This window comes from Ricinus communis, chromosome 10 (assembly GCF_019578655.1).
Source record: "Ricinus communis isolate WT05 ecotype wild-type chromosome 10, ASM1957865v1, whole genome shotgun sequence".
Taxonomy (NCBI): domain Eukaryota; kingdom Viridiplantae; phylum Streptophyta; class Magnoliopsida; order Malpighiales; family Euphorbiaceae; genus Ricinus; species Ricinus communis.
The window spans coordinates 11,766,963-11,778,172 of record NC_063265.1 but is presented as its reverse complement, the minus strand read 5'-3'; the positions used below and the strand labels follow the sequence as shown (position 1 = coordinate 11,778,172).

Here is an 11,210-nt window from a genome sequence, read left to right as displayed (position 1 = left end):
AAATTAAAAAGAAAAGGTTCATGCCAAAACTAGAAGACTTTTTCCCTGAAAAGAAAAACAATTTCAATTAATGCTTGAATTGGAAAAATGAACCGTACTTACTGATTTAAACCTCAATTGATAAAATTAAAAGCAAATCCGTTGACTAGAGTAGTCTCCCTGAATGGATACGGGTCTAGCATGGATTTCTTCTTTCTCATGGCAAGAAAGTTATAATTCTGCGTCGAATGTTTGGAATTCTTCTGGTAAGTTTTCAGGAACTTTTATGATAGTCACATGCTAAAGTTCATCAATTCTTCCTTGGAAGCCAACTTTTGGCGACGTCGAATTTACATCCATTTATTATTGACTTCAAACTTGAAGATTTTTCAGTTCAAAAAAGAACAGAAAAGATCTGGGATTCGAAACTTCGCTGAAATTGAACGCGAGGATGTTATTTTCATTTGTTCCATTCCAAAGTTCAGATCCAGCCCATAACCTTCATTCTCTTCCACTATAAACTGATGGGCAAGATTTTGACTTCTTGGACCCCTGAAAATCACTGCAGAAAAATCACTCTGAATTTATTTGAGTTAAAATGTGTAAAGCATTTGTACCACTCAAGATCAAAACACTGAAGGCGAGTCAGTTGATGTGTTATCATTCATTCCCCTGGAAACAAATTCCAGAACTCAGGTGGAATCCAAATTAAAAATGGAAATGCATCTCAGATAGAGGTTACCAGCATATATTAGTAATATGAATGTGGAAGCTAATTCCCTTCCGAACTTGCTGGAACTAAAACTAACAATTCAAATCTTGATATAGTGCAAGGAATAAAACACAACCCTAAAGAGCCTACTGATGCTTGCATCCTTGCAACTGTCTACAACTGAAATCTGTCTTATGCATTAAATATAGGCAACTCAAAAGGATTGAAATTAATGTGATTTCACTTATCGATAAGACACAGATGGACCCGCAAATGAGTACCGCGATGAAACAGGTGGAGGCACAGTTTCTCGTTTGGCTTCTTCATGTACCTGTTTATAATCTGATAATGGTTCAACCCCATACTTCAAGTATAATTTATTCACTGGATCAGTTTCTCTCCTATGCAAAGGATCAGCCTCGGATAGGTAAGTCTTTCTCCTACCATCAATATAATAGGAACCTAAAGAAACTTCTTCCCTCCTTGGAGGCAGGGAATACACACTCGCAGACGAAGTACCAAACTGGTAAGAATTAAATGGATCCCTTCTATAGGAGTCTAATGCTGCAACAGCAGAACTAGATGACACTGCAGAAACTGAAGGAGCTGCATTTAGCAATTCACTTCTACCACCAATATTATATGTGCAGAACTCTCTCTGAGTCGAGTAGAGTGGATCTGCAAGAACTGATTCTCTAAGCACAGGGACAGTATCACTGTGCGGAGGGGCTGGCTGTCTAAGAAGGTGCTCCTTTTCAAGATTCCTAGGATAGCGATCTAGAGCGGAAGCAGCAATATGTGAAGGAGTCAAGTTTCTTCTCTCTCTTTGAAGACCATAAGTACGATACTCCTTTTCGCTCATGTATAAATCATGGGGAGCTTCCTCTCTATGTATTGGTACCACCTCCCGGTGCTCAATATGCTGATCCCTCTCATGAGAGCGTACAGGATACCTCCTACTATCACCATTGACTCTCACAAATGTTTCCCTATCTGAATGGGGTCGTGACTCTCTTAGTCTATCATAAACTTCCCTTTCCCGAATAGTTGTCACTGGTACAGAATGGACAGGAACTGCAGCTAACTTAACAGACTGGAATGCAACTGGTCGGAAAAGTTCGCTGAGCTTCCTCACCTAAAAGGGAAAATTGGAAAAGTCATGACTGCTAATATTAAGAAGCAATGCCACCAAATTAGCACATTAAATCAGAGATTCTCACTTGTGGAATGGTAAGTTCAATGTCAAATTTGTTGCTTGCGTCATAGTTGTCCTTTATAGCTTTCTTAAAAACACTCTCAGGGAGTGGAACGCAATCCTTATGGACACTGAACCGCACCTGAACTTCAGAAATGTCAGTGTGAAGATCTGACTAAATTCTAAAGTGGTAAAGAAAACGGAAATTGTTACCAAAAGAAGTTAGATTAGTTATAGTAAAACATAACCTGAACAGGGAAGGAACCACCAAAAGCCTTGGGCTCCAGTCTCATTCCACCTGAAGAAGATGCTTGGTAGATCCCATACATTAGTCTGAAATCAAAATCATACAGGAAAAGCTTAAGTCCAGGTTTCACACCCAAAACAAGATCTTTTTTACTTGATGTCATCCCCATGACTTGATAACGGAAACAATCTGGTTTGGTCCTTGAATTACACATAAAGATCAAACCACCAAGCTTCTCTTTCTTCTTTTGATCTCCTTGGCTCTTTTCCTTCAAATCAAGCTTTCCTTTGTTCTTTGGATTCCTCGAGCTCTTATCTTGGCCACCATGCTTATCTTCACTCTTTTGGTTACGTTGGCTTCTACTACAGCCAGCAATATTTTCTTGGTTCTTTTGGGTCCCTTGGCCCTTACCACTATGCTCTTCAAGGGCGCTGTTCTTTTGTCTTTTATCTTCCCTTGAACTCTGGTTCTTATTATTTGCAGACTCATTTTTGTTATCTTCTTCCTTTTCTTTAATTGCACTCTTATTCTTCTTCTTTCGGTTTCTCCCCCAAAACTGTTGATTGTCTTTAGTTTTCTCGGTTTTTAAAGAGATGCCACCTAGGGATCCCTTCTTGATTTTAGATTTGGCCTTCAGTGATTTGGGGGTTCTTTTTTTTGATGATTCTGCTTTAACGGGTCCTTCCCCAGGATTCTCCGCTCTCCTGTTATTCATTTCAGATGATTGTGATTTCCTGGCAGCTTCCTCGTTTGTTTGTTCTGATGCCAGTGACGTGGCAGACGCTTCTGCAGGCTTGTCAGCTTCTTTAATCTTATTCTCTTGTTCCATAAGCTAGTGAAACTGAGCAGATCCTCCTATGAGCAAAAGATTATATGACTTGATTACTGACAGCTTGTATTGACATAGAATGCTTCCCATAAAAAAATGCTACCATTTTCAGGATCATACGTGTCACTCCAAACGCCTTAACATAATTCGTCAACTAACAACAACTCCCACACCAATAAATTAATGAAAAATTGAGCTCCACCTAGCATTAAAAGAACCCAGTATTGGCTCGACTATGTTACAATTTGGTTAATCTGCGTAAATCAGGGTAAAATTTCCTTGCTAACAAAGGAGCTTAACAAATACCATTAAGTTACAACAAATTAAAATCCATAACTCAACAATGCGCCTTCCTAGAAATTGCAGACTGAAGTGAAAGTTCTAAAGAAGGAAACTTTTGTTTTTCCATTTTCAGATTCTTTAAGTGAAAAGCTTTAACTCACCTAAAACAATTTAACCAACTAAAATTTTTTTGTCCAAATATGAACAGTAATAGAAAGTTACAATCTTCCCAGATTACAATAATCTCAAAAAGTATGAAACACCAAAAGAAAAAATCAAATGAAATTGAATTAAATACCAAAAATGAAATTTGAGGGGAAAAAGAGAAGAAGATATGAAGATTTCATCAAATTAAATTCAAATCTGAAAAATTAAAAGCAACAATAACAAAATTCATAGATTTAATTCCTCAAAACCTAAATAAGCAATCAATGTAAACAAACAAAACCAAGAGAAAAGGTAAAAGTTTACCTCAAATATTTACTTCCTCTCTCGTTTCCTGTTTTTCAGCGGCTCGTGATTGATCCTACTTGTAATTCTTAGTTTATGTGGTGAATTCTATCGTTTGAATGCTTATTGTTTGGATTGCCTTGTTGCCTGATTGCGCGCGGCTCAGGGTAATCAGGAGGCCATGACCTGGTTATCTGAGTAACTGCGACTTCCCGCTCTAGGTTTTCTGGAACAACAGACAGAGAATCAAAATCTGAAGGTTATTTAGGCTGCTAAAACAACGGTTTTAAATGCAGATAACCAAAAAAACGTCTGATTCGAAAATTCGAGATGTGTATATGCAAAGGATCAGTGCTTGAAAGTTAAGTCATAAGAACCGCTGCCAAAACGGAGCGCATTATGGCTTTTCTTTTCGGGAATAGATTTTTCTTTTTCTTAGTGCTCTTTTCCACTGTTTTGTGAAATATGATTAATATGTTTTAATTAGACGTGCGATGTGACGGAATATATATCTATTATTTTTTTATAAATATTTTTAAATTTAAAAACAAATATAATTATTATATAAATAAAAATTTAATTAAATAACTAATAAAGTTTATATAATTAAGTACGCTTTTTATATTATTACATAATTATTGCTATTATTTAGTTAAATATTTTAATTCTAGAACTTAAATAGACATTTCACATTAAAAAATATTTATATATATAAATTTTGAATATCATCAAATTCAATATATGTAATAGCAAATCAATAAATGATATAATTAATCCTATATCATATCATGTAAGAAAAAAAATTCTTTTATTACTTTTAAATTATTATATTTAGTATTAAAAGTATAATTCATTTATTATTTTTCAATAATTGTTATTTGACTAAAATAATTTATTAAATTATGGGCTATTTTTCGAGATTAAATTTTATTGATTAAAAAAATTTATTTAATTATATTATAATATTAGAAACACGATAATAAAATAAATATAAAAAATATATTATTATAATGCAAATGTTACTTGTTAGAAAAATGAAATCTTTACTCAAGAAAGGTAACAAGAATATATGAGAAATTCCACGCGGTAAACAGAAAATTTCAATTGCTCGAAGAGAGGAAACAAAAAGAAAGAAACAAAACATAATGGGGCATTCCTAGAATCGAACTCGGGACCTCTCGCACCCAAAGCGAGAATCATACCACTAGACCAAATGCCCTGACTGGTGAAATTGTCTACACTTTTTGTAAAACTAGTATTTTCTTTTTAACAGCGATCGTCTCCTAGCTCAGGCCTCTTCATTACATTAGATTTCTATCAAGTGCTACAGTACCTGAGACATTTATTTCTCTGAACAAATAGGTGAAGTTATCATCCAAGAAGAGCTAATACGTATCTGAAAACCAAAAAATAAAGAAAAAGGAGCTAGCAGAGCAACAAAAAAAAAAAAAAAAAAACACAAATGTATAATATTTAAGAAAAGGCAAGAAAATCATAAAGAAGCAAAGATGTCTAGTCGAGCTTCTGCTAACTTCATTCCGCTTTTCACAGGGAGCAATCTGGCAGGTTCCATTCCTAAATTAGATACAGCCATGAAGAAAAAGAGAAAAAAAAAAAAAAAGGAAAAGAAACAGGAAACAATATCGTCAGCACGATTCTATTTCTGCCAGTCATTCAACTAATATGACATTGCCAGGAATAGAGGGAGGGTCAAGCTGCCAATAGCCTCTCAAGCGACTATCATTCTCTTCTGCATGCTTGTGAGCTAAACACTGATGAGAAAATCTGGCAAACTCCGTCCGAGGTATATCCATAATACTGCTTTTTAATCTTTTCGAAGTTGGAGACATGTAAAGAGTGTCCTGTCCTTTACCAGGCATCAAAACTACAACTTTCACACCCCTGCTATTATCTTCTATCACTTCAACAATGTCACATTCCCCTGTGCCCTGATCTGAACACGATACCTCGGAATGCAAGCTCTTGTATACTGCCCAGATCTCACCTTTTCTAGGGAAAATTTCATAGGTATTCCTCCCCGTTGACTTTGCTTTAACTTTATGAGAGAATGCATTGATCAGAAGCACTTTAGAATTACCATTTTTAACTCTAAATGTCCCACAAGAAGCAGGCTGCCTCCTGTCTTTCTGGAGCGTGCAGGTTTCGAGCATTGCCACATGCAGTCTAAAGCCAGTTCCAGTTTCGATCTTTTTTACTTGAACATAATTCCTAGGTAGCCCATCCTTATCACTGTGCACTGCCCATATCTGTCCCGATCGAAATTTATCCTCAGATTTTTCCTTCCTGAAATCATATCCGTCAACTTCTATAACTTTACAACCCGAAGAACTTCGACCCTTCATGGGACTGGCGAATATTCCATCATTCCTATGTAAGTGTAGTTTATCATCAAGTTGACCCGAGGAAATACCTGGATGCCCATCTTTACAATCTCTGTTTATTTCCATATGTTTGTTAATGTCTTCTATTGTGGACTGACTTCTACTTACTTGATTAATTCTCTTGCTCAAATCTCTTGGAGATCTTCTAGGAGTCAACGAAACTGCTACAAATTTACCTTCCTCTCGTTTCTTATCCGTTAAAATCTTTTCTCTGGCCTGAAAATAAGTATTAATTGAAGATTGAGTTACCTTACCACGGCTTGCAACTTTATTACTGTCTACTTCTTGTTGGCATGCATCACCTTGATTATCATCCTTGCATCTCCCAATTGATTCACTTGGAGAGCTTCCAAGTATGGAGGTTCCTTTTCGAGGACCAGTCCCGGTATTCTTAAAAATATTCTCAGTATCAACCAGGGTAACTAAATTGCTAGGCAGAGCAGCAGTATCACATTCAAAAGAACATGCAGGGACACCTTCTCCTTCCTTGCCAGACATTCTAACCGAGGGTACACGGTGAGAAAATCTGTACAGCTCACTTGGCCGTATGCAAAATGATAAAACCTCATCACAGTTAGCTTGCTGAAAGATGCTAACAAATCCCTTCACTTTGCCCAAACAAGCAACTTCAATACCAGCATCCTTGGTAAAATCTGTCAAGACCTCCACAAATTCAAATTGGTATGGAGGCCTATGTTTCTCCGGTTCCAAACTCCATTTTGCATCCCAATCCTTAAAGAGGGCCCAAGTTTCCCCCTTCTTAGGATATATACAAAAAGTACCTCTGAGTCCACCACTCATGCAATCCATTTTATGAGAGAACATCAAACGATCTACGGTTTCTTCAGTCTCTCCATATTCATAGCTCCCACAACCAACAGGCAAACCCTCATCACACCACTTTTGCTCAGCTTCGCCATCCACTATTGATTCTAGCCAAGTGATTTGCAGCTTGAAACCAGGTCTGAAAACCTTTCGGATCCGGGCATAAAATCTTGGCATACCATCATGTGAATCATAAATGGCCCATACTTGATTAACAGCAAAAGAGACTTCAGCCCTTTCTTTTTCGAAATTGCTGAAATCTGCATCAGCACATACAAAGATTTTTGGTTTTAGATCCAACTCAGATGTGTCAGTTTTCAATCTTTCATCATCATTCTCTGACTTGGTACCTGCCCTCTCAGGCATGGATGCTTCCTCTCCTTCAGCCTTAGAACCTCCACTTTCTCTATTCTGGTTTAATTGCCTTTCATCAAAACTGGAATTGGCTTTGCGTTTGACCGCTTTACTGTTTCTATTCAAAACAGAAGCAGCAGAACCGGCTGAAACATCTTCTTTTGGTACCCCGCCATCCACAGTTCCTGCTTTTGTCTGCACATCATTCACATTAGATGAGCTGTTCCCCCTTGATCTTTTCGGAGGGGGGGCAACAAAATCATCCTCATCAGAATTATCCTTGTAAGATATGTGTTGCTTCTGCCTCAAAGATCTCCTAGACTGATGGCCAACACTGGATCCAGAATTCTGAGCAGAAGGATCACCTCCATTTTCCTCCCTAACGACATTTTCTTCACTGCCAACTATGCTTCCTTTGTCAAAATTCTTGCTGGATTCCTCCACTGAATTCCGACATCTCTTATTAGTAGCACTTTCTGAATTTCCTGATTCTTTGGGTTTCATAGCATCAGGCATTGAAACTGGAACACCTCCATTCTCAGCTTTCACATCCACATGGCCATTAACTTTCCTTTGTTGAATAGTAACCCTACCAATTCCAGTAGCATTTTCTACCTTCACTTCTTTGGGTTTATTCCCACCAACATCAGTTGCCTTTCCTACATGAGGCATTGGATCTGATCCCGAAAACCTATGTGGAAAACTCATACCAGAAGGCTTTCCAGCATAATTCTGTGGGAAAGCTTTAGAGGAACCATGATTTGGAACTCTTTTCTCGTTCATGAAATGATTCCAGGTGGATCCAGATGGCGTAAACAACTCATGGGCAATGAAAGGCTGGTGACAACTTTGACAACGTAACAGTTTCTTTAGCAAATCTCTGAAATATTGGAACCTTACATTACAGGAGGGACAAACTGTCCAGAATGTTTGCTGAGTTGGCTGTTGATTAGCATGTGAGCTTGTGTATTGTGTCTGAGGAGCATTAGAAAACTTTTTTGCAGCCCCATTTTGTTTATTGACAAACACGTTCTTATTTGACTGCTCAGATGGTGGCTTTGGTGCAACCGGTTTAAATGTACCTCTACACTTCATATCGTATGCTGGACGTTTGCTTGGGTCTGTAAGCACCCTATTGGCTTCGCCAATCAGCTTAAAAGCAGCCTCAGCACCAGAAAACTTATTCTTGTCTGGATGAAGTGAGAGTGCAAGCTTTCTAAATTGCTTCTTAATAACAGCCTCATCTGAAAACTTTTCTATTTGGAGAATTCCATACCAATCCATTTCTGACCCATTTAATTTGTTTTGTGCAGAACAGTGAACCTCACAGACCATTAGAAGTTGGGATATGTTATCCAGATCAGGATAGAGTTGCCGTGCCTTCAATGCAATCCGCCGCGCAGCTACATAATCCCCATTTTGCATTTTCTTTTCTGCAAGTTCCTTTGCTCTGAAGGCCTCCTCTTTGTTGCATTCCATGGTCATTTGAAACCCAAAAATCCAGCCAGATACACTTGCTTATGGAAAATATAGCTAGAAGACCAGCAGCAAATTACCCGGTCCTATCTCACCAAAGTTCAACAAATCATCCAAAATCTTCACACTGCATCAATACAAGGCAAACAAGTTTAGCTCAATTTTTCCGCTCATCCTGCTTTACCACGAATATACTTCTTTGAAAATAATAACTGATTTACCATTTAAAAATAAAGGTTCGGAAACAAAATCTTCAAAAGGAGAAGAAATGAGATAGGAAAAACGCTGGCCCTTATCCAACAAACTTCAAATCATCCCGCTGCTACAAAATTGTAGTATTTGACACCTGAAATTTGCATTAAGATGCAATAAATTATGTCCACTTAGCAACTTAACAAAACCACATAAGTGAGGGTTGCTTTAGAAAAAAAAAAAAAAACAGCTATGAAATTTAGGTATATCACGGATAAGCCAATCACGAATTCCCATTTTGCATGTATATAAACAAAAGCAAATACAGGTTAACTGAGACTAACAGCAATAATAGTAAACAAAATATTGACAGAACATTAAGTAATATCAACAAAACATACTCTGGTATGATAAAAGAAACAAACTATACCCAAAACCAAACACACAAATATTAAACTTTCCTACGGTTAAAGCACGTCATTCCCCACCCCCCGCAAACACACGTTTAAGATAAGACCCAATACTATTTAGCCAAAAAGAAAGCAAAACACGAATCCTGGATCAACAATAAACATAATGATAAAGTCACTTAACAAGTCAAAATGCGGAGGCATGCAGGCAAACATTAAGGAATTGAAACCCAATTGAGCATATGGAACAAGAAAAAACCCTAGCAATCTCGATATATCAAGGTAACAAGAGATTTAAAGAGAAGGTTTACTTACTTGGGTTGTGACTGTGAGTCCATGGATTTCAGTTATTTTTACTGATTTTAGAAAGGAAGAAAGTGAATGGAGGGAAAGGACAGCGGGAAGAGAAAAAGAGTGAAAATTTTTGGAGACGAGGGAGAGAAAAGAGAAAATAGAGAAGTGCGTTGTATTTCTGCCCCCTCAGTTTGTGGAAGTTTTTGTTTTGCTCCCAAAAAAAAATGTTTATTTTATTGCACTATTTGCTTCTATTTCAGTTTCTCTTAGATTAGATGGAAATATCTAGTTAGAGTAAAGAACTCTCCCAACTCTTGCACCCAGGGTTTGGGATGGGCTGGGCTTGAATCATGATTGGGCTCTGATTTAATGATTATTTAAAATGCATCTTAAATCGGTTTGGGTCGATAAATTCTAAACCCTTAATGTTAATTTATCTAGTTTTAAGTAAAGATACATTTAAATTTTTTTCTTTTTTTTATATTCATACTTAGTTTAATAATAATAATGTGTTTAAATTAGTACTCGCAAATGCATGAACCGTTTTTATAATAAGAGTAAGTTCACCACGAGGTCGATCTTCAAGGAACTATGAAACTACTTATTATAAAAACTAATTATCAACACAAAACAATAAAAGTAAATCTAAACACTCTAAATCAGTATTTTTGAGAGAATAATATTCATAAAGTAAAGTAACCAAATAATAAACAAATATGCAATGCAAATGCATATGCTTATAATTTAAAACTATATGTTAAATACAGTATTTAATTTAACAATTTACTTAGTAATCTCATTGTTTTCCTTTAAGCCTTAGATCTAATGAATGAGATAGTGATGTGCATTTTCTTTTAGTCACTCAAACTAATAATGTAACTAAAGTTTCTTATACCTACATAGATTGAAACAAAGTTGGTGTCTCTAATACATTTAACCTAAATATATTAATAACTATTACTATTGCTAAATTAATATGATGGTTAATTAACAACAATAACTGAAACTATTAAGGATATGAAGATAAAGAAATCATTCATTAAATAAATAAACAACAAGATTCATACAAAAGTAAAAAAGCTAAACTAAACACTTATGAAAACGACTCTAACATATTTAATCTAATGATCATGGTATTAAATAGAAAGACATAAAACAATAAAGTAAAAGCTTATTATAGATCCAGAATTTCTTTAAGTAAGGAAGATGATTGGTTCTCACTCTTTACTTCTTGAAAAGCTCCTTAAATCTTAAAAAAAAGTAATAAAAACTGAAATAAAGTGTTTATTGAAGAACTGTAGAGAAAATAATTATGGACAGATGTAGAGAGCAGATAGGAGAGAATTCTCCATCTCATCTTTAAAACTAGGTTTATATATATATATATATATATATAGAGAGAGAGAGGGAGAGAGAGAAGAATATAGGCATCTTCATCTCCACCAAATACTATTTCATAAATAACTTTTAATATAAATACTAATAATTATACAAAATGACTAAGATATCTATTGGGCCTTGTAATTTTTTGTCAGGCCTTATAAACATCAGTTTATGCGTCTT

General features: G+C 36.0%; 2 protein-coding genes and 1 non-coding gene across 3 annotated transcripts; all 3 read right to left on the bottom strand.

The window, feature by feature from the left end:
• Positions 1 to 687: 687 nt before the first annotated feature.
• Positions 688 to 4,114, bottom strand: LOC8280234. Its single transcript, XM_002512257.4, has 4 exons — positions 3,716 to 4,114; positions 2,135 to 2,988; positions 1,912 to 2,028; positions 688 to 1,826 (listed from the first exon to the last, which is right to left on the bottom strand). The coding sequence occupies exons 2-4, from the start codon at positions 2,960 to 2,962 to the stop codon at positions 936 to 938; spliced, it is 1,836 nt and encodes a 611-aa protein (XP_002512303.2). The 5' UTR covers positions 2,963 to 2,988; positions 3,716 to 4,114; the 3' UTR covers positions 688 to 935.
• A 727-nt stretch (positions 4,115 to 4,841) lies between these two features.
• On the bottom strand, positions 4,842 to 4,913 carry TRNAP-UGG. The gene has a single exon. It is a non-coding gene; the product is annotated as a tRNA-Pro (tRNA).
• Positions 4,914 to 5,142: 229 nt separating this feature from the next.
• On the bottom strand, positions 5,143 to 9,840 carry LOC8288479. The gene is made up of 3 exons (XM_002512256.4): positions 9,669 to 9,840; positions 8,973 to 9,097; positions 5,143 to 8,878 (listed from the first exon to the last, which is right to left on the bottom strand). Exon 3 carries the CDS (start codon positions 8,758 to 8,760, stop codon positions 5,365 to 5,367), a length of 3,396 nt encoding a protein of 1,131 aa, XP_002512302.2. The 5' UTR covers positions 8,761 to 8,878; positions 8,973 to 9,097; positions 9,669 to 9,840; the 3' UTR covers positions 5,143 to 5,364.
• Between the last annotated feature and the right edge of the window lie 1,370 nt (positions 9,841 to 11,210).

Excerpts from the sequence above, each read along its gene's own strand:
- LOC8280234 (XM_002512257.4), bottom strand. The coding sequence starts at position 2,962 with ATGGAACAAGAGAATAAGATTAAAGAAGCTGACAAGCCTGCAGAAGCG. Across the intron at positions 2,029-2,134 it reads GTGGTTCCTTCCCTGTTCAG|GTGCGGTTCAGTGTCCATAA; the intron begins GTTATGTTTTAC and ends TCTGAAGTTCAG. Across the intron at positions 1,827-1,911 it reads TTGAACTTACCATTCCACAA|GTGAGGAAGCTCAGCGAACT; the intron begins GTGAGAATCTCT and ends TTTCCCTTTTAG.
- LOC8288479 (XM_002512256.4), bottom strand. The coding sequence starts at position 8,760 with ATGACCATGGAATGCAACAAAGAGGAGGCCTTCAGAGCAAAGGAACTT.